Source organism: Plodia interpunctella, chromosome 2 (genome assembly GCF_027563975.2).
Source record: "Plodia interpunctella isolate USDA-ARS_2022_Savannah chromosome 2, ilPloInte3.2, whole genome shotgun sequence".
Classification (NCBI taxonomy): Eukaryota; Metazoa; Arthropoda; class Insecta; order Lepidoptera; family Pyralidae; genus Plodia; species Plodia interpunctella.
Window position 1 is genome coordinate 4,227,216 of NC_071295.1, and position 26,185 is coordinate 4,253,400.

The 26,185-nt window shown below is 34.1% G+C and overlaps 7 protein-coding genes across 14 annotated transcripts; 4 read left to right on the top strand and 3 right to left on the bottom strand.

The window, feature by feature from the left end:
- Positions 1-180: 180 nt before the first annotated feature.
- On the top strand, positions 181-3,634 carry LOC128677534 (uncharacterized protein). Of its 4 annotated transcripts, none has more exons than XM_053758468.1 (7): positions 181-449; positions 531-679; positions 841-1,054; positions 1,282-1,473; positions 1,909-2,016; positions 2,183-2,336; positions 2,718-3,634. In XM_053758468.1, the coding sequence occupies exons 2-7, from the start codon at positions 633-635 to the stop codon at positions 2,906-2,908; spliced, it is 906 nt and encodes a 301-aa protein (XP_053614443.1). In that variant the 5' UTR covers positions 181-449; positions 531-632; the 3' UTR covers positions 2,909-3,634. The 4 variants fall into 4 exon arrangements, with proteins under 4 accessions (XP_053614443.1, XP_053614461.1, XP_053614436.1 ...); XM_053758486.1 differs by having other exon boundaries at positions 183-325; XM_053758461.2 differs by having other exon boundaries at positions 194-552.
- tun (tungus) lies at positions 3,630-7,801 on the bottom strand. Its single transcript, XM_053758499.2, has 5 exons — positions 7,532-7,801; positions 7,285-7,438; positions 7,013-7,161; positions 6,429-6,553; positions 3,630-6,228 (listed from the first exon to the last, which is right to left on the bottom strand). The coding sequence occupies exons 1-5, from the start codon at positions 7,645-7,647 to the stop codon at positions 6,119-6,121; spliced, it is 654 nt and encodes a 217-aa protein (XP_053614474.1). The 5' UTR covers positions 7,648-7,801; the 3' UTR covers positions 3,630-6,118.
- A 462-nt stretch (positions 7,802-8,263) lies between these two features.
- On the top strand, positions 8,264-10,434 carry LOC128679399 (uncharacterized). Its single transcript, XM_053761606.1, has 2 exons — positions 8,264-8,791; positions 9,591-10,434. Exons 1-2 carry the CDS (start codon positions 8,264-8,266, stop codon positions 10,407-10,409), a joined length of 1,347 nt encoding a protein of 448 aa, XP_053617581.1. The 3' UTR covers positions 10,410-10,434.
- LOC128679402 (transcription factor Adf-1-like) lies at positions 8,790-11,312 on the bottom strand. Its single transcript, XM_053761622.2, has 2 exons — positions 10,739-11,312; positions 8,790-9,438 (listed from the first exon to the last, which is right to left on the bottom strand). Exons 1-2 carry the CDS (start codon positions 11,084-11,086, stop codon positions 8,893-8,895), a joined length of 894 nt encoding a protein of 297 aa, XP_053617597.1. The 5' UTR covers positions 11,087-11,312; the 3' UTR covers positions 8,790-8,892.
- Positions 11,313-12,440: 1,128 nt separating this feature from the next.
- On the top strand, positions 12,441-13,743 carry LOC128678191 (uncharacterized protein). Of its 2 annotated transcripts, none has more exons than XM_053759586.2 (3): positions 12,441-12,730; positions 13,067-13,181; positions 13,490-13,743. In XM_053759586.2, exons 1-3 carry the CDS (start codon positions 12,724-12,726, stop codon positions 13,563-13,565), a joined length of 198 nt encoding a protein of 65 aa, XP_053615561.1. In that variant the 5' UTR covers positions 12,441-12,723; the 3' UTR covers positions 13,566-13,743. The 2 variants fall into 2 exon arrangements, with proteins under 2 accessions (XP_053615561.1, XP_053615553.1); XM_053759578.1 differs by lacking the exon at positions 12,441-12,730 and adding an exon at positions 12,931-12,967.
- A 615-nt stretch (positions 13,744-14,358) lies between these two features.
- Positions 14,359-18,332, bottom strand: LOC128678181 (uncharacterized protein). 2 transcript variants are annotated; one of them, XM_053759559.1, is made up of 5 exons: positions 18,231-18,332; positions 17,861-17,956; positions 17,502-17,649; positions 16,680-16,834; positions 14,359-15,975 (listed from the first exon to the last, which is right to left on the bottom strand). In XM_053759559.1, exons 1-5 carry the CDS (start codon positions 18,303-18,305, stop codon positions 15,739-15,741), a joined length of 711 nt encoding a protein of 236 aa, XP_053615534.1. In that variant the 5' UTR covers positions 18,306-18,332; the 3' UTR covers positions 14,359-15,738. The 2 variants fall into 2 exon arrangements, with proteins under 2 accessions (XP_053615534.1, XP_053615541.1); XM_053759566.1 differs by having other exon boundaries at positions 17,861-18,114; positions 18,231-18,309.
- A 1,849-nt stretch (positions 18,333-20,181) lies between these two features.
- On the top strand, positions 20,182-25,714 carry LOC128679999 (lipase member H-like). Of its 3 annotated transcripts, none has more exons than XM_053762647.2 (7): positions 20,182-20,386; positions 21,484-21,628; positions 22,012-22,160; positions 22,324-22,569; positions 23,648-23,836; positions 24,503-24,668; positions 25,380-25,714. In XM_053762647.2, exons 1-7 carry the CDS (start codon positions 20,287-20,289, stop codon positions 25,444-25,446), a joined length of 1,062 nt encoding a protein of 353 aa, XP_053618622.1. In that variant the 5' UTR covers positions 20,182-20,286; the 3' UTR covers positions 25,447-25,714. The 3 variants fall into 3 exon arrangements, with proteins under 3 accessions (XP_053618622.1, XP_053618632.1, XP_053618615.1); XM_053762657.2 differs by lacking the exon at positions 24,503-24,668 and adding an exon at positions 24,308-24,473 and having other exon boundaries at positions 20,182-20,484; positions 25,380-25,713; XM_053762640.2 differs by lacking the exon at positions 24,503-24,668 and adding an exon at positions 24,308-24,473 and having other exon boundaries at positions 25,380-25,713.
- The last annotated feature ends 471 nt before the right edge of the window (positions 25,715-26,185 follow it).

A 26,185-nucleotide genomic window follows, 5' to 3' on the forward strand; every position in this document is an offset into this window, starting at 1 on the left:
AATACTGAAAATGTAGGGCTTGTAGGGCTTGTAAAATGTAGGCTTCCTGTTTTATCCACAACTAAGTTATTGGGGTTCAAAATTGGCCTGAATTACTTCGAGAAAAGGATGGTACGGCCGTGTCTTTTTTTTTGCTTGACTTTCCGTGCTCCCAGATGTCAATGTTAGATATGTCATGTCAGTGGAAGAGGATGGAGGATACCATGAGTATCCAGATACACCTACAAAAATAAAATTCAATCTTGACGTTGGAAAAGTCATCGTTTTGGCGAACGATGGAGCCATGATACTTAAAAAAAACAGTCAAGAACCAGAACATTGTTAGGTATACCTGCTTTAGAATTTGGGTGTCCGTCTCGTGGCTAATAGTAACGATTTGCAGATGAATGTGTATTAAATATTTCACAGGACACATTTCAAAATTTAAAAAGTAAAAACCCGTAAATTAGGTACCTACCTATCTAATGCCAGATTTCTCAATATAATATTTATCACCGCTATGAAATTAACTAATTATGTATTTTCTATAGGCAGTTTTTGGAGGAGAAAAATGTAAGATATACAAAATAATGATACATACATTACAATATACCTACCTACATATTATATAAAACAATTTAAAAATTTTCAATATGAGAATTCCCAAACCTTTCAATCCAAGACTTCAGGGACAATTAATGTAAGTTTTTATTATCTATACTTTGTTTCCTTTGTGGCCCTGATTAGGTAATCATTAATTAATCAATTTATTTAAGAAAAACGTAAATATTTATTTTTCAAAGCTTTTATTTAATAAAAATTGTAGGAAAATTTAAGTATAGCCTTTATTACTATTTTCAGAAAGAGATTTGGGGTTTATGAAAAAGTGGTACCAGTGCAAACAACACCAAGTAGGATTGTACCAGATCACATTGAAAAGCCTTATTATGTGACCGGACAAGAGTTTACTGTCCCAAAAGTACCTGAAATCAAAGATGTTAATCAAATAAGAGGGATGAAAAGGAGTTGCAAATTAGCCTCTAATATATTAGGCCAAGTACAACATCTAGTGAAGGTAATCTATGCATGCATTTTTTGATGTTTATAATAATTTTATAATAGTTTTTCAAAGTCCTCTTTTATGGTAACTTTTAGTTTTTCATCTTCGATAGGTAAAACCAAGGGATGCCAGGATCAAAAAGAAAAATGCATACTGCACTACGTAAATAGTGAAGTGATAGTAAAAATAACCTCTACTTTTTAAATATGGTATTGAAAAAATATATACCAATTTATTTTCAGCCAGGTATTTCAACCGATGACATAGACAAGCTGGTGCACAATTTAACCATTGAAGCCGGAGCGTATCCTTCACCATTACATTATCATGGCTTCCCAAAGAGTGTATGCACTTCTGTAAACAATGTGGCTGTGCATGGTATACCAGATCTAAGGCTCTTGCAAGATGGTGATATAGTTAATGTGGATATAACAGTAAGCCTTTGTAATATTTATTAATTTCTGAATAAGGCACCACACAAAGTGGACAAAGTGAAAATTGTTGCCACCTGGTAACAATTTTCATTTTGTCTTAATTTCTTAGATACTTTAATGAGACCAAATTGAACTGACTTTTATCTCACTTCAGGATTCTGTAGCACAAACCACTCAAGCTGCAGATATGGAATAAGATTGAAGTGTAATGAGTTTGGTCTAGTCACTAAGAAATTCAAAATGTTATATATCATCACAAAAAAACCTCAGATAGGGGCCAAGAATCGAAAGAAAGTGCGAAAACTTAAATGTTGGAATGGTATTGTTAGTAAATACCATAACACCCATACCTGTACCTCATCCCAAGTTTGCACGTAAATTATTGTAATTTTTTATCATTGTTATGAAACTGTCATAAAAATTCCCTGCTTACAGGTGTTTTACAAAGGATTTCATGGTGACTGCTCCAAAACTTTCCTCATTGGATCTGTTGACGACAGAGGTTTGGAGTTAGTGGGTGTTACAGAAGAATGCTTAGAAATTGTAAGATATATTATTTTTCTAAAACCATATCATAACTAATATTATAAATGTGAAAGTAGTTTGAAGAGGTAACTCTTCACACTATCTACTCAACCAATCTTCTTGATCTCGTTATGCATACATGTATTTGCTAAAACTGTTATTAACCATACCTTTTTTCTTTCAGGCTATAAGGTCATGTGCTCCCAATGTGCCATTTAGTGAAATTGGGTCCCAAATATATAGACATGCTAAGAAATGCGGGCTCACTGTATTGCCAGCCTTTTTGGGTCATGGTATTGGCCGGTACTTCCATGGTCCTCCAAATATTTATCACATTAGTAAGTGTCATTATTTAATTTTAAATAATTCATTTTATTCCCATTAACAGATCATTTCTTTACGAATCCTTAATATATAGTGTATCCTTAATATGTAATGTAAGTATAAATTTTATTTCAGGTATGAAATACACTAAATAATAAATATAACAACCATTTGATGAATTTTTATTTAAAGACCTCCGAAAGGTTACAGCACCATACTCCTAAACCATTTTACTGCTAAACTATGGCCATATTATATAAACCAATATTGACTAGTCTATTTGGTATTGCAATGGCAAAAAAATTACCTAGTTTGTTTTCTTCACTTTCTTGACAGACTGCAAGTATAGCTGCACATTTACCAACGAACTTAATTTGTATTCATTTCTTTTTCAGTAAACGACTACCCTGGATATATGCAGTCTGGTATGACGTTTACCATTGAGCCGGTGTTGTCACATGGCCATGAGAACACTGTAATATTAGAAGACGGGTGGACGGTTGTCACCGACGATGGCTCGAGAGCGGCGCAAGCAGAACACACTGTCCTCATCACAGAAAACGGTGCCGAAATCCTTACTAAATAACTGGATCTTTATGAAATCAGCGGTTTATCTTCACATAGAACTTCTAAAGGTTGTTAAACACGTATAAATAATTAAGAGGTATTTATTTCAGAAATTTCTACATATTTTGTTATTTATTTTTAAGTTGTTAACGAAATTGTTGATAGATATATTCGTGTAAACATCAATTAAGCAAATTGGCTGTTTAACGTATCGATTGACTTTGTAGATGTAACAACTTTAAAACTTACCTATATACCTATTTAGGTTATTAAAGATTAGTATTTACTAATCTTTGTATAAATCACGTAAATCGATTATAATGTACTAAAATCACAGTATAAATAACAGTAAGGCCACTCATACCGCTGAGATCTACCTCTCACATTCTGTTACTCGGCGGAATAGGGAAGAGTATGCGCGTATACGTTCTCGAACGTAACGTAAAACCAAAAGCTTTGCATATAGGTAGGTAGGTAACTTATGTCGGCGTGATTTTGTCGGGAGTGTCTGACGATAATACGTACACAGTAGTTTGTAGTGTTGTTGGTGTTTTATTAGTTGGAAGTATTTATTGCATGTCATGTTACTAGTACCTAAATATCTGTTATATAATGCAACTTTAAGACACAGGCGAAAATCCTATGCAACCCCTTGTACATTGGAATTTTAATTTTCTGGATATTATAAAATAAGCAATATATGCGATTATTTATTTGTTAAGGAAAAATAAAACCAAAGATTTTGCGTGTGATGTTTTATTTTTAGCTTGATAATCCTTAAATTAAAACGTGTAACTTGTTACATTGAAAGCACAAGCACAAATTTTATCACTCATAGTTGTCAGTCAAAAGATGAAAGTTCAAAGGCGTAAAGGGAATGTTTAGTTTGAATACAATAAATTACAGGTAGGTACTTGGAAAAGTCGTTGCTAGTGCAGCTATACATTGAAAGTCGATTTTAGACTGTAAATTTTTTATAATTCACGATCGTCGGGACTTTCCCCAGTGAATCGCAGCCAACCAATGAAGCATCGTGACGCGATGACAACAAACGCCGCTATTATTATGACTCGTTGGCTGCATACCATTGCGAAGTTTCTTTCGAAAATAGAGTTTAAAACTCGCATTATGCGCCCTGTATCCAAAAGAGAGATAATCATGCTTTTTGAATACAGTCTGCCACAGAGAAATCTGACCCCCCTAAAAGATGGTGTTCAAATCGTGGGGGGTCAGTTTTCTCTGTGGCAGACTGTACATAGTAAAAATTTCAAAGCAAATCTCTTGTAACTGGAAGTGAAGAGTAATAAAGTAGTATTTTATAATAGAAAAGGCGTAACCAATGGGACGTCAAGACACCCCCATGAAACTCTCCATACACTGGGTTTTACCACATACACTCATTAGATTTGGTCCCATATAATATCCAGCTACGCCTCGATAAGTGCTAGTAGAATGAAGTTGATAATTTAAATAGGAGGAATTATTGACTAGAGTATTTATCATGATACATAGAATAGGCTTATGGCAAACAAATCGTGCTAAACTTTAAATTTCTCAACAATAAAAATACATTTTCAAAAGTTTTAAACATTTGACTAGATTTGAACACAGAAAAAAACTCTGCAAAATATCGATTCTCAAATCATTTTGCAGTGAAACATTTGCTTACCAAATATATATTTGGATAATATAATATGCACTTTATATGGTTAAATTAACATTTGCACTATTGTCTAATAAAAGACTGCTAAATAGCAGTCCTTTAAGTGTTGTTATTGCACTAATTTTAATTGCACTAAAATTAGTGCAATAACAAAAACCTTAGAATATTAAATTTTAGGAAACAATAAGTAGAGACAACATAATTTTCATAGGGCAGATGTATAAAAGATTTATGAAACATTGAATAGTTTGTCAAACAACTAACTCTTGAATACTAATATAACGTCTTTTAAATACAACATAATTATACAATGACAAGATCAATATATATGTTAATGGTCGTCCGCACGGACGTAATTTATATGTCGACCACTTGTATATTAGCACATACAATACATATAAGCACACTGTTGATTGTAATAGTCAATGCCATGTTAAAGGTCATGTAATTAGCTTATTGATTTTTATATTTAAACCGCTTTGTATTTTATACAATGAATTCTATAAGTCAACTTGCAATATGTCCAGTAATTATTCACATGACATTACCTATTTTGTATTTCAATTATATATTAAGTTTCTCTATGCTATATCACTCAGCGTAAAACACGAATTCTTACAACTATCAATATATTTTTTTATCTTGTTTTTCATTAAGCCAACATGCTTTTATTTTCAAGTTATTATCTTGTATAAACTTACTAAGGGTGCTAGGGAAGGTTAAAAAGAGTGTATAAAAGTTGTTACAAAATTATGAAATAGATTTAACAACATACAAAAGCTACTTTGCGCTCATATCTTCTACAATAATTTTACTTATAAACATTAATTTTATCACTCAAGACAACATACAATTCTTAAATAAAGATCACCTCAGTCAAAATGAGAACAAATGGTATATTAGCTAAATTAGAAAATTTCTGTCACAACAAATGACAACATATTGAGGACATAGAGAACAGTAAACACTATACACAAAAGTCATATAAAATGGAATTAAGCACTAGCCTCATAATACTTATTCATAGACATTCACCTATCTAGAACTGGCATTAGCTAAATATAGAAGGGAAAAGTTAGTACTTATTGATATAATTTAAATATTAATTACTTATTTTTATTATCTGAATATATTATAGAGTAATTAGCTATTGAGAACTTTCATGTAGTTACTGGTCATTAGTATGAATAATCATTTCTTGTTCAACAATTAATCATAAACTTTATTTGCCAGTATCTACATATAAATGTGCTCAATATATCATAGTAAAAATTTGTGGACTTTGTGCAAAATCACTTGTGATTGTGGTTAAAAAGAAATTTAAGGTGCCTCAGAATTGCCAAAGAATTTAGTAAGTACAGGCATTTTTTTCATTCTTTTTTTAACATATTTCATAAAGCAAATTTGATAGATTGACAGCTCTAATAACATTTTATATTACAGAACAAGTAAGAAATATTACCAAAAAAGATTATTAAAACATAATCATTAAAACAACAAACAAACCAATATAAGGTTAGGTAATTTCAAATAAATATTTGACTATCTAACTTTGTCTCCTTTGTACTACTTGTTAATTTTGTAGAACCGGTGAACAAAGTCTGTCAGATTGAACACCTGTCCCGGGCCAGTTCCCAAATCCATATTGATGTATTCATCTAGGTTATGAGTTGAAGCTGAAATACATTAAATATTTACTTAGTAAGATAAAAATACTGTTAAAAAATCTTTAGTCAATACTCATCACTACTAATAAAAGAAAAAATAAAAAGTTCAGTAATTGAGATGGGATATTGATTACATCATAATTTTTGTATTCATGGTGATCAAATCTTTCAGTGACTGCAGTATTTTAGTAAGATAAAAGACAACTTACTTGAAGTGCAAATGGCAGGATATGAAGGAGGTGGTTTGATCCAAGAACCATCAGGTCTTTTCATATGACGTCTATCCGAAGCAAAATGTTGAAGGAATTGCTTTGCAGGCACGACACGAAAAAATCTGAAACAGATTTAATATAAGAAAACTATCAAAATCAAATACAAAATTTATTAAAAGTGAAATGAATAAAGCATTTTGAGTTAAAAGTTTATTTGTTAACAGATCAAATAACAACTTCAAGCTTTCTCAAAGAAAGTGGTTAAAGAGGACAAAGTATACCTTTACTTTATCCTCTTTAACCACTGTCTATTTTAAAATACTTGCACAATCGCACATTAAGAATTGTGTCAGAGGAACCTATTTGGAGGCAATCAATATTTTACCTGTACACAAACAGTTTTTGAAACTATAACAATAACAAGATCGGTACACTGACAGATTATTTTCTTACTTTTTCCTGATGTCATGTACCTATCAATAATAGGCATTTTTATATTATAATATTATTACAGTTCTGTGATTTTAGCTTAGGTACCTAGCACTATTTTTTTTTCTTTATTAGACAAAATAATATTTTACCTGTGGAAATCAGATTTTAAGACTTGGTCCGTACGAAATGTTTCTGTGACATACTTATGGAAGAAAGTGGGAAAAGGCAATTCAGAGTCCAAGTCATAGACAAGGCATGTCTTGCAGTCCCAAGAGTACAGAAATATCACATGATAGTCCTAAAAGAAAAAAAGAATGTGAAACAATATGAAATAGATGTAAAATAAAAAGTCTACAAATTCCAAGCCTTCTTGACTGTATGTCATAATAGTAGCATAGCGTGACACAATTGCAGTACACACCCAAATGACTAGACGGTCTTCCTCACGCCCAGCCCTTTGTTTCCAAAGAGGCACTGTACGGCAAGGATTCGATATGAATACCACATAGCACCTATCTAACTCTTCTGGAACCCTTATTAAGGCGTCTTGACATAGTTTCCAGACGTTTTCTTCACTGAAAAAGCATAAACCCATAACAAAGCAATAAATATTAAATGCTTTATCTCAAGATTGCTCACAAAGATCACGACTTAAAATGTATACTTACCAATAACATGACACATGTGAACATTCTTCTCGCTTAGAAAATAGGGGTTTAAGTGATTTATCGCTTTTTTTATTATTTTCATTGGTATTCAACTGAACTTGAGCATTGACCGACATTTTGACAGTTTAGGTATACCTACCTACATACCTAGGTACCTACATGGTGCGATACAAAGTGCAAAACGAATTTCGCTTCCATCCAATGACAGAAAAAAAACAGAACTAGGGATGTCCTAAAATTACCAAAAGTCGATACCTACACGTCTTCGTGCTGTTGTTGAATTGGTTAAATTCGGCTACATATATCATAGATTGAGGTTTGGTTGCTATCATGCTGAAGCAGGGTATCTATTTATTACGAATTAAGGAAGCATATTATAACTATTTCGTATTTCGTTCGCGAGGAACTTAAATTATTTTTTCTTTGTCGACAATATAGGTACCTACTACCACGCAAATGAAGCCCAGAAGCCCCAGATACTGCCACCAAGAGAAAAGTAAAAAAAAGCGTATGTGCATCCGGTGCAGCTGTCATCTTTATAGAGACCCATTCACGTTCATTATTCACGGCAACGGTTCATAACGTTCGCCGATTCATGGACATATATGCCAATGTTTTTCTATCTTATTTGATAGGTAGGTTTGTTGCTGCAGAACTGAGTTTTGCACATCATTCATTCACATGGGTTAACATGGATGTGACGACTTAAGCCACGGATACACTAGGGGACAAATGGAGCAACATGTTGCGGAACATGTTGCTCAACAACTACGTGGAATGTGCCGAGATACATGTCGCGGAACATTTTGTCGACCACACTTCTCAGTGTTTATAGAAATGTCGCCCGAGGAGGTTGTGGCTATTAGTGCTGCGTACATAGTAATTATATCGAGTGTGTTGAAACGTAAGAGAAAGAGAAGGTGGTGGATGCGGAATTTCTTATTACAACGAGAAAGAAGAGTAAATATTCTAAGTGATCTCCGAATGTCTGACGGATCGTTTGTGAATTTTACTCGCATGTCATCATCTGATTTTGAAACTTTGTTGCAAATGATCGCATCTTCCATAGCCAAACAGGATACAATATTACGAAACGCTATTAGTCCTCATATCAGACTTGCCATTACATTGAGGTACTTGTCGACTGGAGATTCTTATGCTTCTTTGTCGTACACTTTTCGAGTGTCAAAACAACTGATACGTAAAATAGTACCAGAAGTTTGTAAAGAACTGATAAATAAATTGAAGATATGTGTAAAGGTAAGTTAAAGAAAACGCATATATTTTATTTATAATTGTATTTTAATCTTCAGTAAAATAAATTTTAAAGAGTACGAGATGGATATAGCGACCAACGTAAATTAATTAGTATTAGTGCCATCAATGCTATTAGTGTTCGAGGAATCCATAGTTTCAAGTATATCTTGTATAATATGCTCTTCAGAAGGCTCGGGGCTAATATCACTGGATGCAGTGCTATAGCCCTGTTGAACAACTGGCTGGCTTTGATTATTATAAATTGTACGGTATTTTCCTAAGCGTGCATCTAATAAAATATTATTAATATAATATTTAGCCATAATTACACTGTGTTCGTCATTTAATGCACGTAACTCAGTTCCTACGTACTGTCCATAAACATCGAATTCATCTCGGGACATCATTCTGTTTTTAGCAGCATGCAGAACTTCATAAGCCTCCTCTAATCTATCTTCATTGGGGTGGCTCCTCTTGCGAGTTGGTCGCGACGATGAAGGTGTTGGTGCAGGGGTTGTAGGTTGCTCTGCTTGATCAATGGTAGATTGCGATTCTAGTTGATGAGGAGATTGAAATTCTGGAACGGTAGATTGAGACTGTAGAACGACATCTTCATCCGGAGACGAAATCGTGTTTTGGCTTTGTGGACTCTGAAAAATTAATGATATAAATATTAAATCAATTATTATAATAAGGATAGACTATAAAACATGTATTGTATTATTTCAAACATCTGTTAGACATGAATCCTTAATTATTAGTACGTAAAAATAGTATTTAATGTTTAATAATTTCTTTACAGGTCCCAGCTACTGCAAATGAATGGAAAGCCAAGGCTAGAAGCTTTGAAAATATATGGAATTTTCCGCATTGCGTTGGATCTATAGACGGTAAACACGTTTTGATCCAAGCTCCTTCGAATTCTGGAAGTGACTATTTTAACTATAAAGAACAATTTAGTATTGTCCTATTGGGTATTGTCGATGCAAATTACAATTTTATCTATGCAAATTGTGGTGCTAAAGGAAAATCTTCTGACAGTGGAGTATTCCAAGAGACTGCTTTTTATAAAGCTTTGGCTGATAACCAACTCAACTGGCCGACTCCAGACCCAATACGACAAGATGGGCCGAATATGCCTTACGTACTTGTAGGAGACAGCGCCTTTGCACTGACAGAAAACATGATGAAGCCATATCCCGGTAATCATGACGTGGGTACAACAAGACGCATTTTCAACTATCGACTGTCAAGAGCTAGAAGAATTGTCGAAAATGTGTTCGGTATCTTAGGTGTTGTATTTCGTATATTCCGAACTCCCATAACCATCCTACCCTGTAATGCTGAACTTGTTGTAATGGCGTGCATATACCTCCATAATTTTTTAAGGCGAAATAGTCAATCGAGATCACTGTACAACCCACATGGAACTTTTGATTCTGAAAATGTGGATCACGATATTTTAGAAGGATCTTGGCGCAGAGAAGCTGGCTCTGTTAATATGTCGAATTTAAATGCTATGGGACGACGCTACCCTGAATCTGCTATGGAAATAAGAAACAAATTTGCTGAATATTTCATGAGTGAAGAAGGACGTGTTCCCTGGCAGAATAATTTTTAAATGAATAAACTAGTATTGTACTATATTTTTTCTTTTAATGTTATTGAACAACGTCAATCCTTTTAGAAGTGAAGTCTTGTGGGTGAGGTGTGTACAAATCTTAGTTAATGTAAATAATACATATTATATTAGTAGTGATAAGGTGAAATAATAATAAAATAAGTGATAAGATAAAAAAATACAGCATCATATGGGCAGAAAAAAGGAAATAGAAATAGAAGAAAGTTTAAATTAATAAATTAAGTATGTATAAATTTAGCTACCCGTGCGAAGCCGGGGCGGGCCGCTAGTAAATATAAATAAATTAGAAATAAAAAAGCATAACTTACGTTTGTGTCCAAAGTGTCCAAGCTTCCAGACGTTGTGGCTCCCTTTAGCAAAAATTTCATTGCATCATACGCAAACCATGCACTGGACTTCACGTCCTCTCGTCCACTGCCAGTAGTTTTTGACGATTTCACTTTCTTCCTTTCTCGGACAAATTGCGAACGCAGGGTATGTACTTTGGCTTCTATTTCTTTTCTAGGCAATTTAAGCGCCTTGGCAATATCCTCCCATGCATCATTTTTCTTTATTTTATTTCGATAGTCACGGTGTGAAGTATCCCATAACAAGTCACGACTTTCGTAAAGCTCAATAAGCAAAAGCACGGTATCATTTCCCCACACAACAGACATTTTAAAGGCACGTTGCGTACGCGACTATACTCGGTGACAAATGCCGCAACACTGACGCGGGACACATGCGCTCGCTCACGAGGCGGGAGCAAGCAACATGCCCCGCGTCACGTACAATGTTGTGGGTCATGTTGCGGGACACTATGCAACGTTGCAGCGTCACGTATATTTTGTGTTGCGCGTCATGTTGCGGGACAAAATGTTCCCTAGTGTATCCGGGGCTTTATTCTAGTAGTTACCTAACTTACTTACCTAACTACTAGAATAAGTAGGTACTTAGTAACTTTGTGGGAAATGCGCAGGCCTCTATAATTTAATTTACAAGATTTGATTAAAGACAGGACAAGTGAAACTGTACATCTGCACGTTATGTTCATTTTTTTATCTCTACTTTGGCTATGGCTTTACGAACACGAAGATCACCCTACCTATGTCTTCCATCCAGCTTTGAAGAAATAGGTATACATGATAGTATGACTAGGGCTCGCGCTATAGTTGGTATCTTTCACATCGAAGGATTCAGTGCAAGCGAAAGAAATTTAATTTATAAAATAATATGTATCAAGTTTCCTACTACCTATGAAATATATATATAATATATATATATATATATATATATATATATATATAACTGCACGTTATGTTCATTTTTTTATCTCTGCTTTGGCTATGGCTTTACGAACACGAAGATCACCCTACCTATGCCTTCCATCCAGCTTTGAAGAAATAGGTATACATGATAGTATGACTAGGGCTCGCGCTATAGTTGGTATCTTTCACATCGAAGGATTCAGTGCAAGCGAAAGAAATTTAATTTATAAAATAATATGTATCAAGTTTCCTACTACCTATGAAATATATATATATATATATATATATATATATATATATATATATATATATATATATATATATATATATATATATATATATATATATATATATATATATATATATATATATATAATACAGTCATGGATTTACTAAGTACTTCGTTGGATATAGTAAGTCATAGTACCTACTAATTCCATGAATACATAATAATAACAGGGTAGGTTTTTTTCGAATTTACAACCTTTTTTATGTCATTCACGTTAGGGTTCGCACTTCAGGGTTTAGCCGTAACATACTATTGAATTATTTTGTACTGATATTGTTTTTATGGACAATATAGACATTTTGTATTATGGTGTACAAACTGTTGAAACTTATATTGTGTACCACCTATACCTTAAAGTTTATGCAATAAAGACATTTTGAGTTTTTGACATCCAGCAGTGTTAGATGGACGACAATGCGGAATGTTATGAATGGGCCTCTTTATTGAGTCAGAAACGACGACATGCGATGTGATGTAGCCCCGGATGTAGCGGTAGCGCTGCGCTACGCCGCCATCATCATTCATTCCTTTTGGCATTAGCATCGTTTTGTTGTGGGTGATTGTGCAGCTGACTGTGGCTTTTTGTGGGAAGCCAGCAATTCTCTTTTAGTTGTTTTTAACGAATCTATATACTGGTCAGAAGGAGGGCGGTGCGTTGGCCTAGGTTTCGACCGGACTAGCGTATCGTCCGGTCAAGTTTATACTATTAATTTGTGCGACTAATTCAGCTTTACTGGCTTTCAGAAATTAAGACACAATGACTCGTAAGTAGAGAGCTGTTATCTAAAACAGATTTATTTAAAATATTAATCCCCTTCATGTCATATGCAATAATAAAATAAATTCCACGTAAATTCTCAGAACTTTCTAGAATGATGACAACATAGTAATGCGCTTGTTAGATGGTTTAAAATTGTTCTTTTCCGCTTGGTCGTTAATATAATATGAATATCGTGTGATATTCATATTATTTTTAAAAATGTGTGTTTTTCATGAAAAATGCGAGTGCTACTACTTATTTCATACTTTTAAATGTGTATCAGCTTAATTTGTGGCATGGGTTTATTTTGACCTATTAATTTTCTTTGTATTGCTTACAGGTGGTAATCAGAGAGATTTGGCCCGCGCCAAGAACCAAAAAAAGCAACAGGAGATGCAAAAAAAGAAGAATGCCAATGAAAAAACTGGACTATCTCTATCAGAGAGAAAACATAGGTACCTATTTTCTTTAGCATACTTACATAAGTACTTTATTTTACTGTACAATTTACTAAAATTGTTATTATTAAAATTAATTTATATGTTAATAAGTATGTACTACAAAGATGTATGTATGTAGCATCTTCCTTCTCAGATTTTACAGATTTTACTCCACAGTTTTTACAGGTGGAACTTTATCACTTCACACTTACCCCATACACCTGCAATTACCCCAAATCAAAATAGGAACTATCTATATTTGTAATGAATGCACCTAGTTTCAGGTAGAACTTTGTGACAAACTGTACTGTTTATTATTCTAGGGATGCCGAATTAATGAGAGAAAAACAACGAAAAAAAGAGGAACAATCGACGGGCCAGAAGCAAGCTGTACATTAATGTTGCACATAAAAATATCTTGACTGCTCCATATATGAACGAATGCGTACATTTCAGCTTTGATACAGGAAGCTGAAATTGTTCATGTGATACCTAAGCAATCCTCTCATTTACAAATGTATGTTGAAATCTTTAGTTTCATCATAAAGCCTAATTTAATAATAAACAAACCCAATAATATGCTGTGGTTTTCTTTAATTTGCATTGTTCTTATGAGTAGATATTATAAATGTGGGTTGGTATGATCTGAATAAAATTGAGAATGATAAATCTTAATTACTCAAACACAATATTTTAGCGTTTATGCAAATAATGTTAATTGACTGAATAGATTGTATGTGTAAACTATTCAATTACCCACTTTTGTACAATAAAATTAAAGGTACAAAATACTCTGCTTTTATTTCTATTTTAACCTTATGGCTAGTAGATTAGATACTAGTCGAATCTAGATTTTTGAAATTGTTTACAACCATTATTTAGTCTAGGAATCAATCTCGCCAATCTACCCGTGTTTCCAGTTACATTCAGCGTAAAAAAAGTAAGATTTGGCTGTGTTGTGATTATTCAACCAGCTGCCTCCAACAAACGACTCTTCTTGGGAATGCTATTGTTGCGTTTCAGATGCTAAGCCTGTATGTGTCCCTTAGTCGTTTCTACGACATCCACGGGAGGATATGGATTGGTACTATTTTAGTGGGATCAATCAATCTATAGTACCTAACCAATCGAGGTAATTTAATCTGGTTTACCAATATTTACTATATAATGTCGAAATAATAATACTAGGTAGTACTCTAGAAAAAATATTTTTAATAGAAAGGTCATTCTAATTATCAGTTCCATTAAATTATAATTACCCCGTAAGTAAACTTGATGGGATACGTAGAGTATTCTAGAAAGATAATCATAAGCTTATATTATAATACTTGCTCAAGAACCGAGGGAGTCAAATGCTCCAAAACTTACGTTACTGTGTTTGACTGTTTCGTTGCGCCTAGTTTCAATTACTCACACATGGTAATAACTCATACTCTTCTGATAATATATAAGAGGATAGTTAGACTGCTGCATATGGGATTATAATTTGTTGAACATTATATGACATTTTGTTACCTTACCAACCTGTGAGGAAATAACTATGTATTTAAAAAAAAAACAATAATTCCTCATGCGAAAGGGATGATTTTTTTATTCATCCAAATTCTTACTTGTGCTTGATGTCCAGATATTATTTATTACTAGCTTTAATAATTATAAGATAAATGAGAATATTTCCTTTCTGTAAATCGTTATACAATTACTTATATGGTAAGTGGTAAAATAAAAAATAAACAAAATCTCTAGCAACTCAAACAATATTCCAATAATGATTATAACTTATGTTTACAATCACATACAATCGTTTGTTTTAAGTTATAGCTATGCTAGTTAACACATATTGCATAAAGCTATGCTTCTGTTTCAAATCAAAACTACTTTGAAATAATAATGGTAACATTAAGTATAAACAAAACAAAGTACAAAAACAAAAGTAACAAAACAAGATAGGTCGGATAACTAGGAATTTTCATCTTCGAGTAAACGATATTTACAACAAATAAAATATAAGACTAAATTAAATACATTACGACTTCAAACGTTAAATGTTCGTAGACGCGACGGTGCGATACAACAACAACGAGCTCGGCCACTGACAACAGAACAACGTGGCCGACCTGTATTTGTAGTTTCACATATTACTGTGGGTCTTCTTTTGCATAGAGGCGCGAAGTGTACTTTGGAAACATTTACTATGCAAAACAATTATTTTCAAAATTACTACATTTATATATATAATATTTTAAAATTAAATTTCTTTGTTATTATTTAATTACAAGAAGAAATTTGAATTAATACATTTTATAAATGACTTGTATTTTATTGCAAAATTTTCACAAGTAAAACCTGTGGTGAATTGACATGCTAATACAAAATTTACACAAAACAAAACACATATAAATACCATAATATGTCTTAAACAGTTACAAAAGCATTTTGCCTAAAGACTGTCTTCAATCTTATAAGTACTTAAAACACTAGCAATTAAAAAAAAAGAATAGCATCAAATAAGTTTTTTGAACTGAATGACATATCACATATTCGTGTAAGTTACTATGCATTTCCAAATACTCTATGCATTTCCATTAACCATTAACTTACTTTCAAATTCTTCTCTTTGTTTATATAGTTCGTTAACTAATTCTTGTATGAATGGATGCTTAAATTTTCCTTCTGTTGCAGTAAAAAATTCTTGTAGCTTTCTTGGTGCCTTCTCACGTTTTTCGTATTCGAAGGCCTGTAATATCATGTCGTAACGATCTAAATCTTTGGCGAATTGTGCTTCTGGTGAACTCTGGTATTCATATTCCTGGAAATATTTTTTGTCAATATAAGGAAAATATGTTAGCCAAGATTTTGAAATATGATTAAGCGGCCTGTCTCGGCTTCATTCGGGTAACAACATAATAAATTATACACCTAAACCTTCTTCAAGAAACACACTATCTCTTAGTGAAAACCATATGAAAATCCGTGCAGTAGTTTTTGGGTTTATCGCGAACAGACAGACAGACACGACAGAGGACTATGTTTTATAATATGTAAGGATATTGAGAATTCATAATTTCCTTGACCTTCCAAAAGATAAGATTTTATCAGTCAACGCAAATTTTATCCAAATAATTTAATGAATTGAAAAGCTATTGATGAAATTAGAACAAAATGCATTTAACATAGCAAGTAATTGTTGCTTTTTTGTCTGCAAAGTTGGTGAGGACGAAATTGTTATTGCATTATTTGCCTGTCTTTCTGTTTTTTTGCCTCATCAGAGATAAAGGTGAAAATATGCATTTTTTGTTTTCAATTGCATAGTCATCCAAAAATAGTAGAAAACTGATTTTCAGAGAACATATCGATTGGTAGTGATTTGTTGATAAAACACCCAGGAATAATAGAAATAGAACCCCCCTCTTATGTAAATTGTACACAATTATATAGATACATACATACATTGTACATATGTATTGTATGCATGGCACTTATGAAGAATTAGTAAAAAAGAAAAATATTCACCTTGTAAAGCTCATACATTCTATCTCCAGCCATGCCTGTTAGTTCTGCTATTTTTTTCATAGCCTCATCTTCTTGTCTATGCTTCTCTTCAGGTGATACTCCACAGTGAGGTGTTATGTCACCAACAATGCATTCAGCCAAGTCATGGACCAGTGCTGAAATTAAAAGAAAAAATGTTACATGATAGCAAAATACATAACTACTTAGGTATTACATATTGTAATTTAATATTGTGCTTTTTTAAAATATCTTATAAGTGAAAGCAACAAAACCTTTTTTTTTTTTGTTTACCCAGGGGAATGCTTGTTACGCACTGAGTGTGGGACTCCTGGGCCGCTAGTCGGCCCAGCCTACCCACTAAACCCCTGGGGCGTTTTCACATTGCCGTTATGGGGGACGTCACGGGGTCGCTAGGCATTTCACCGCGACGCCCCCCCGGCCTTTCGGCCCCGACCTGGGCGAGCAACAAGCACAAGTGCTAACCACCCGCCCCTTACGCCACGCGAGCGTGGCGCGGACCATCAAGCCCACTCCGCACACCTACCACCAAACCTGCCCTGACTTAATATTCTGGTGTGTACCTATGCAGTATCTGACATTATGATGTTGCTGCCCAAATGTGCTAACAAAATCTTGTTACCCAAAGAATTATTTTGCTGGCCCGCTTATTTAAATTGCTAACCATTAGCTTCATTTTTTGCGGAGCAAGTAAATATTGATGCCTGGCCAAAGGATTATTACTGGGCTGATATTTTTTGGTTTCCAAATTTTAAAATAGCATAAATAATTAATTCCCATAATATATATAGATGAATTAATTACCTATTTGGAGACATTTGAAACGGTCTAAGTTTGTGGTGTTGTTTTGATCAGTTAACAAGAAAGTCATCATTCCCATTCTGTACATATGTCCAGCAATTGACTCACATTCATTTATGTCACAGATGACCCATCCAGTTCTCTTGACATGCTGAAAAAATAGAAGATAAATGATTATAGGTCTGAAACAATGAGTACTATTGTTTTTATGAATGCAATGATTGAAATAAAAATATAGGTAGTACTTTTTGATGAATTTGAAGTAATCGTTTGTAATAGGCATCAGGGAAATATAACACTGGAGCAACCAGGAATCAGTCTAAGAATTATCAGTCTTATCAGAATTATTTTCAAATACTCACTTTTAGACGACCAACCAATTCTAAGAATTCCAAGATTTTCGTGTTGTTTGCAGCTAAAGCCATTGCTTCAATCGTATTGTGCTGTCGGTATAACAACTGAAATCATTTAAAGATTTGAACCAATATAATCAAAATCATCATTATCACTGCCATTTTTGTTCAACGCTAAGCTTAATTATGGCCTTATGATATAAAATACAAAGACGAAAATTTTGAAGAATTTCAATGATATAGACTACCACTTCCTGCTTCGTCTGAAACAAATTGGATCATCATTTAGAAATCATAAACATGACTTTTTGCAAACCAATATATCTAAAATGTGGGCAAAAAACTATTACTTAATAATGAATTATTGATTTACACATACCTTTTCAATAATTTTTCGTCCAAAACCAAAATTATTGAAATAACTGAGCTTCGAATTGAAGTGCTGGTGACACATGTCCTGTCATTAGATGTGACAGTGACAGCGCTAATCTAATGGTTACCAATATTTTTATTTTCTCTTTAGCCGAAGGAAAATAATTTGAAAATAGTTGTGGTAAAGAAAGAAAAGAAAGAAATCATTTATTCGGCAAACACATAAAATCCAAACTTACAAAAGAGTAACGAGTATAGATCGAATACAATATGTAAGCCGAAATGGCGACCAGCTCAGCATGGTGCCAAGGTATCGAGCCAAGGCGCTGATTTTCAGCTGGAACCAAGTACAAAAGTAGGTAAGGTGGCAAAATAAACAAGTAAATATGTACGGAAACAGAAACAAACAACAGCAAACAATAGGATTAAACATATACTGACTTAGGAAAAAATGTAAAAAAAGGAATAAAGATAAATTACATTGGAAGCTATGGAAAAAAAAAATATATATATATATAGTATAAATATGAAACTAAAAATAATTCAATGTATTGCCTTCAATTTGCCGCAATAAAGTAAACTCTTTGATGCGTTTACGAAATATTGTAACATGGTAGGTGGCGTCTAAGGGATATAAAGCCTGCAGCTGCAAAGCAATGCCAGTAATCTCAAATATTAGCGTCAAGCGGAAATCCGGTTATAAAATTAAAGCCCAAATCTCTATTTGAATATTAAAATTTTATGCCGCATATGCCGGTAGCGGCGCATGGAATAGGGACAACTTAGCAAAAGGCGGCAAAGCTTTTGTTTACTAAACCACACAGTGTTTCACTCTGGCAGGATAAATGCGCAGTAATACCCCTATAGTAGGTTTAGCGAATTACATCACCAGTGTCACTAGCGTGCCTATGTCCCCGCCATATTTAAAATATTATTTGGATATTTTTTTTGGGATTTTCCATCAATTTATGTTATTCATCGATATAAAGCTGTCAATAACATATCGGTACATTTTATTATTATAATATAATATAATTAATAAATATTTTAGAAAAATTACGTAATAAAAATTGAAATAAAAAGTATACAAGCTAGAGTAGTCGACACGGTTGAACGCTGAAAGTTTGAAAGTTATCAATTCCAACTCACTGCTGCGCTTGGATGTCTAAATACCTCTTATTGGAAAAATTACTTCCTTTGAGTTTGCATTTTTAGTTAAGTACCTAATAACACTGGCTAAGTAGGAAAGATAATTTGAGATGTGTTTGAAAAGTTCGACTCAGTAAGGGTACTGGATAGTACCTACGTCGTAGTACCTACCTACATATATTACAAGCGTGATTTTAAGCATCTAATATAACTCTTTTTGTACAAAAAATAGGTACCTACCTAACTAATCATTACGATTTTAATATGCACATTTTTGCCTACAAAACCCAACTTGCCTAGTCGAATTCTACATTCATTGAATTGACATAGGGCGTACGAATACATCGATAATCCTCATTAAATCCATTGTCTAGGGGCCCGATTCTCATGCAATCAAAGTTCATATCATCATCAATTTTCTCCAAATTTTGATGATGATGTTGAGCAAATATAGCTAGAGAAAGAAAAGAAAAAGTTTGATCGATGCGTAGGTATATACGCTCTAAAATTTGTGACGGTGATTTTTTATAAATGCAGGAACAGTGCTAGACCTTTAGAAAAAAATTAATAAAACTGATGAAGAGAACTTCGATCGCATGAGAATTAGGCCCCAGATCCATATTGTAGGCAATAGGTTAGTATTACATCATTAGAAATTTCAAGAGCCGTTACCACCAGGTACAGTGCGTAATGTTAATAGGCTCCTGTATATGATTAATATGAGTGAAGAGATAGCCGGCCTGTGGTTCGTTCTATGAATGGCAATGTCCAAGATACCGCTAAGTAAATTTAAATTCTATGTTTGCGTCGAGTAGCCATTGAAAATGTGGAGGTCCTGGCTGACGGTCCACTAATTAGATTTAGCTTCAAAATGAGCGTTCTAACTCGCTTAAAGTTTAACAAAGTTTCAGTTTATGTGTGGAAAGTTTGTGTTACTCTCGCAGTGGCTCCGATGTGTGTTCGGAATGGAAAACTGTGCTGGAATGATTTTGTGGGTGATTCTGAGTAGAACAGGTTCGTTTGTGGCTACTTTCGTCTACCTATACTGTGATTTTAATAAGTGCAAGTTGCAGCAAAGCAGCACGGTATCGCCTAGGAAAGTATATACCTAGGTAGGTATGTATGCACAAAGTAAGTTACAGAAATTGTGTTCGTTCACACGATTCCCAGAAAGACAAATGTATGACTAGGTACCTATTATATTAAATCTTTTGGAATCAATCATGAGTGATAATAACTTTCTCGAAATAGTTAAAATTTTATTATTTATTATTAATATTTATTACATTTATTAAACCAATAACTGAAACTTAACTTACCACAATATACACAGGCGACGCATGGTTTATATCCCGTAGGTACATGAAGGTATCTGCCTAGGTAGGTACTTTCAATCAAATGTATAGATAGTTTTGAAGTCAATAAGCAAATAAAACTTATCATTTTCACGGTTAACACTTTCGCTGATGTTCGACGAGACACAAATAAGAACGAAATTGTATTAACTACTATAGTACTATGTTTCGCTTAACGATAAAGCATAGATGAGGTAGAGTAAATATCTTTGAAATATTTATTTTGTCTCCAATTGAATCCATCTGTAAAAACCTTAATGATTTGATTTCAAAAGTGCTTCCGGGAAAGTGTTAAAAAGATCAACCGACGAGACAAGAACCCATAGGTCACTTGGGCAGTCTTGGTCGGCCTAGAGAAGGCCACTTTCACATTCATTCACTGTCAGCTCAAAGATATGAATCAGGAAACCGTATGGGGAATGTACCTACTTCCGATTTAGTTTATCCTGGTTGTCAGTGATCTGAATTGCTGATGAGATAATAAATGCGACGAGCGCCGCTGACATTTTCAATGCAAGTAAGTAAGTAAGCATTGAATGTACGCATTTTATCTAAGTATCCAAGCAGGTACATGACACCGATACACCTGAATCAATCAATTTTTAAAGTACGTAGGTTTCCATGAAAAAGGAGATTTAAACAACATTATTATGATATTAATTTGTAACAAATATTTGTATATGTTATTGTCACTACCAACATGAAGGTGGGGTACTGTCTTGGAGTACAAATAATTAATATATAGATATTTTACAGTGGTAGAGGCAATAGAGTGGGAAGCGCCAGCACCGTACGACCCGGTATGGCTGGCCAGCGTGCAGCAGTATCCTCCAGCTCCTATGAACGAAACCAGGTTCTGGTGGGTCACCGAGGAAGACGTCGAGTTTTGGCTGTATACTAGGTAGATTCCATTAAGTATATTTGAATAGGTATATACCCACTTGAATTATACCTTGACATATTAGTTAAACAGAATTTTAACGTTCATAACTGGTATTGTAAAATATAGAATAAATCTTTATTTAAATCACTTAGATGATAAAAATTGTTGGTAAAAATAGAGTAAATACTTATTAGATTAGTTAGTAGTTAGATTACTTGTATTAGTTAATAAAAACAATGGTGCTTAAAATAGGATGCTGAACATCCTGTGTTATAAGCGGCAAAAGGCAACATTAATTACAGAAACAAACAAAAAATACCATTGGGCTTATACCTAGAAAAAATAGAGAAAAAATCGATTATAATCATGTTACACCTAATTAGATATGCTCTTATTTTCAGGCATAATATTGAAAATCCGCAAATTTTAAGAATCAATGACACCCAGGCACTACATAACTCGTACTTCCATTTTAATAAAAAGACTAAATTACTTTGCCATGGTTGGTCGAATAATGGAACCAGCCCTATGCCACACTCTCTAAAAGAAGGTAATGAATTGAACTGAAAGTTTATTAGATATTTTACGAAATTAATACCTACACATACTTAATGGAACTTTTACCACTCGATTCTGCTTTTGTCTTTTGGTTAGAATTTTACGTGGGTCAAATTAGATAAAGAAAAATATAAGTAGATACCATTTTTTTTCAGCTTACCTTAATGTGACCGACCTGAATGTCATAGTGGTGGAATGGGGGAAGGCCGCTATGGTCAACTACATACTGGCTAGCTACAACGTAGCCATGGTGGGCAGGGTTGTCACAGAGTTCATCAACTTTTTAATTGGCGAAGGGGTATCAGCAGATGATATGCACCTCATAGGACATAGCCTTGGTGCTCACGTCGTGGGAATAGCCGGGGCTTATGTGAAGAACGGTCCGATCGACACGATCACAGGTGAGAATTTTACCTACTTGATATGCAAGGCTTTAATGTATAGTTGTGTTTTAAGATGTCTTGAGGTCCGTCCAAGACTATTAGAAAGTTCTCCCTCCATCAGTTTCCAATACACTATCCATGGTTTATTAACTTCACGTAAAATAACAATATTGACTGTATTGATTGAGGAAACCCAATTTTAACCTGCAGCCTTCAAACCAACAATGGTAACAATCTGAATATTGGCTCACGGAAAATAAATTAAAATCAAACATCCCGCGGACATCACAATATACAACCACTGTTTGTTCAGAAATTCCCACATGATTCTGCACAATATTATAAGGTATTCAAATATTGAACTGTATAAGATATACCTGCCGGGCTAGCATACGATAAAAATGACGATAAAATTTTGTCGAGGCATATTATCTATTCTGAACGTCAAATAGTCGTTTTGTCAGCGTTGCTAACGTACTATATTTCTATCTCATATATGGGGCATTTAAATACTCAAATTCGAAGCCCTCAGTAAAAACCCATTAACTTGATTTACTCTTACAATCACTAGTTTGAGATAAGAGAGAGGGAAGACAATAACTAAGAATAATAAGTATCTGTTTTAGAAAATCGTTACTACTCTCTGTCTGTTGTCAAGTCAGAATGGCATTTGTTTAGTACGTAATGCTTAGAATAAGTACTAAAAATTCCTTACGTTTACGACTCTATAAGGAGCTTTTACCTATGTATTACCTGGCAAACAACCAAGAAAGTAGTTTGCAAGAAACACCATTCAATTTTACGACTAACATTCTTGTTTATTTTTCGTATAAGTTTAAGTATAGGTACTCGTAATTAAGTATTATACAGCTACCTTATTAACATTCTTAACGCTTTACATACTCGTAGCTAACGGGGAAACCGGATAGATGGCGAGCTGGTTCTGGTCCTGGTTCTACAGATAAAATATAATTTATATATCCGTTCTTTCTTATATCTTATAAGGGCGAATCAAAACGATTTTTGATACAAAATATATTATATAATCTTCCAATTATTACAACTGTGAAATTCGCAGTAATATTCTCTATTCCAGGACTAGACCCCGCTCTGCCCCTGTTCAGCTACGGCAACAAGAATTCCAGACTGGACAAACACGATGCCCGCTTCGTGGAAGTGATCCACACTTGCGGCGGGTACCTGGGCTTCGCATCGCCCTTGGGGCATATAGATTTCTACCCCAATGGCGGCACTAGGCAGCCTGGGTGTGGATACGATATTAGAGGTGAGTTCAACTTGAGAAATTAAATATTAGCATGGTTTACCACTCCATCAATATTAGTAAGAGTAGTTCCGTAATGACCCTGTGTGCCTTTAAGCCGTATGCACTTAGGTATATGATGAGGAGGAGAGTCTAATTTTCATAAGATTTTATCTTGACCGCCCTAAAACGGACCCACAATTATCTAATCTATTGCTATTAAGATAGTGGTCCGGCTCCGATCCCACACCAAGTCAAGTAGATGAGCCTCATTTACTGGGTACCACCGTGTTGATATGTATTTTCAAGGCAGATATTAAAATAAAAACAATAATAACAACTATCTTAATTATTAGCTATTAGTAGAGATAATTTATAACCAACTAGCTACCCTAAAAATAATTTTAAAGGAAAATCAAATGTTTAACTAATACCAAACTACAAACAAACAATAATACTTTAAAAATTGTGAATGCAAAGTGTCCTAAAATACAGGGCTGTGCGCTCACAACCGGGCGCATATGTACATCGCGGAGTCCATAACTTCGGAAGTCCCGTTTGTGGCCGTCCGCTGCCAGAGCTACGACGAGATCTACTACCAGGGCTCCTGCCAAGGCACAGGCGAGACCCTGATCATGGGCGGACTGCTCATACACTATGGGTAATCTAATACGTCCCTTTAAAATGCAGGTTTTTGTGCGCATAACCGGGCACATTTGTTCTTCGCGGAGTCAATTGCGTCTGATGCGTCTTTTGTGGGCGTCCGCTGCGAGAGTTACGATGAAGTCCGCTACAGAGGTTCCTGCAAAGGCAATGGAGAGACTTTGATCATGGGCGGCCTGTTCATACATTACGGGTAACGATACGCTTCATTTTCAATCTCATAAAAAGGCTACGTTTAATTTTGTTACACTGCGCTTTAATGTAAGATTCGTCTAGAGGATCCTGATAAGGAAATGAGACGGCCGGCCTCACATCATGCTGCTTATACCAGGTAATCTATTTCAAAACAGGTTTATGACGGGCGCTGGTATATGTGACAAAGTCTACCACTATTATTTGTTCATATGCGTATGTATTATTTTTTGGAAAAGATTTTGGATCGGTAAATTTGTAAAACAGTAAAAATATTTTGTAGAAAGATTAAGTGTCAATGACAAATTAGACAAAATTAATAAAAGTGTTCAGCAGTCAAATCTTTACTACGATCAAAGATTTTGGATAATTGACTACGATTGAAACTAGAAACCATGGAATTAGTAGGTACTCCGTACAACGAAGTACTTACTAAATCCATGCTAGAAACTAACTAGAATGGAAAATCAAGAAAAACATGTGAGAGAATGAGCACTTTGTACCTAAGTTGGTTGTTCTAATCGACTGTAATTTGAATTTTCGTTATCAAAGCATTTTAACTCAACGCAGTTGAAAAACAATAGAAATAATTTAAGTATTCATGAACATGGTTAACTTTCGTCGCTATGTTTAATTAAAGCAAGAACACTCGTTTGTAAAGCAGTAACAACATTAGCTTAAATTTTGGAGATCAACCATTGTTTTGTTTCAGGAAAGAAGGAATTTACTACCTTAGGACGAACCCTGAGAGGCCCTTCGCAATGAGGGATCCGGCGTAAGAATTATTCATTCGTCGAGCCAACTTCCCAGTACATTAAATTTTCATACTTGTTATGAGCCCTCACTTACTGACTAATAAAATAGAGTGCTAAAAATGGCACTTTTTTTTTTAATGTATAAATATTGTTACGCAGAAACTGAGTATTCTGTGTATTGTAATAAATAGTTTAAGACATCCTGAAATAATTTATTATAGAACAATTTTGTAATGTAGTTACTATATATGTGCGTTTAATACTGTTGGTGAATTGAGTTTTATTCATTTTATATCAAAATAAATAAAATACATTCGATACTTGATTGTTTATTTTCTAATTGGCATATTCTGCAGTGTTACGAGTAGCCTGAGGCCATCAGACATGACTTTTACGAATGAAAGAAAATGAAACGAAACTAGATGGCGGTCCATGTCAAGGCATTCGTCACATACATAGTCTACCAGTGTGTAGGTTCTTCACGATGGTTTTCCTTCACCGGAAAAAAGTATATGGTGGTAAGTCATATATATATATATATATAAACTAACTGACTTGGCACGAGTATGATTTGAACGCCCCTTCAAAACAGGCTGGTGATATGTATGTGTGTGACTGAGGTAGACTTTATTATAATATGTTAGCGGAGTTTGATATCAAAACCTCTCTGTTATGACTTCAAAGTTCCTTGTTTGGCTCGTTCGTAACCTCATAGCGGCAAAACTACCTAACTAGTAGTTTCAAGTTTAGCATGATTATCTTA

Coding starts and splice junctions, on each gene's coding strand:
- LOC128677534 (XM_053758461.2), top strand. CDS start 500: ATGAAATTAACTAATTATGTATTTTCTATAGGCAGTTTTTGGAGGAGA. Junction 1,055..1,281: donor AAGTACAACATCTAGTGAAG/GTAATCTATGCA, acceptor ATTTATTTTCAG/CCAGGTATTTCAACCGATGA. Junction 2,337..2,717: donor TCCAAATATTTATCACATTA/GTAAGTGTCATT, acceptor TTTCTTTTTCAG/TAAACGACTACCCTGGATAT.
- tun (XM_053758499.2), bottom strand. CDS start 7,647: ATGTCGGTCAATGCTCAAGTTCAGTTGAATACCAATGAAAATAATAAA. Junction 7,439..7,531: donor TCACATGTGTCATGTTATTG/GTAAGTATACAT, acceptor ATGCTTTTTCAG/TGAAGAAAACGTCTGGAAAC. Junction 6,554..7,012: donor TTAAAATCTGATTTCCACAG/GTAAAATATTAT, acceptor AATCTGTTTCAG/ATTTTTTCGTGTCGTGCCTG.
- LOC128679399 (XM_053761606.1), top strand. CDS start 8,264: ATGGAGCAACATGTTGCGGAACATGTTGCTCAACAACTACGTGGAATG. Junction 8,792..9,590: donor AATTGAAGATATGTGTAAAG/GTAAGTTAAAGA, acceptor ATTTCTTTACAG/GTCCCAGCTACTGCAAATGA.
- LOC128679402 (XM_053761622.2), bottom strand. CDS start 11,086: ATGTCTGTTGTGTGGGGAAATGATACCGTGCTTTTGCTTATTGAGCTT. Junction 9,439..10,738: donor TGGACACTTTGGACACAAAC/GTAAGTTATGCT, acceptor TTAATTTTTCAG/AGTCCACAAAGCCAAAACAC.
- LOC128678191 (XM_053759578.1), top strand. CDS start 12,946: ATGTGTGTTTTTCATGAAAAAT. Junction 12,968..13,066: donor GTGTGTTTTTCATGAAAAAT/GCGAGTGCTACT, acceptor TATTGCTTACAG/GTGGTAATCAGAGAGATTTG. Junction 13,182..13,489: donor CTATCAGAGAGAAAACATAG/GTACCTATTTTC, acceptor TTATTATTCTAG/GGATGCCGAATTAATGAGAG.
- LOC128678181 (XM_053759559.1), bottom strand. CDS start 18,305: ATGTGTCACCAGCACTTCAATTCGAAGCTCAGTTATTTCAATAATTTT. Junction 17,650..17,860: donor AATTGGTTGGTCGTCTAAAA/GTGAGTATTTGA, acceptor CTATTTTTTCAG/CATGTCAAGAGAACTGGATG. Junction 16,835..17,501: donor TTTCAAATGTCTCCAAATAG/GTAATTAATTCA, acceptor TTTTAATTTCAG/CACTGGTCCATGACTTGGCT.
- LOC128679999 (XM_053762647.2), top strand. CDS start 20,287: ATGTGTGGAAAGTTTGTGTTACTCTCGCAGTGGCTCCGATGTGTGTTC. Junction 20,387..21,483: donor GGTGATTCTGAGTAGAACAG/GTTCGTTTGTGG, acceptor GATATTTTACAG/TGGTAGAGGCAATAGAGTGG. Junction 21,629..22,011: donor GAGTTTTGGCTGTATACTAG/GTAGATTCCATT, acceptor TCTTATTTTCAG/GCATAATATTGAAAATCCGC.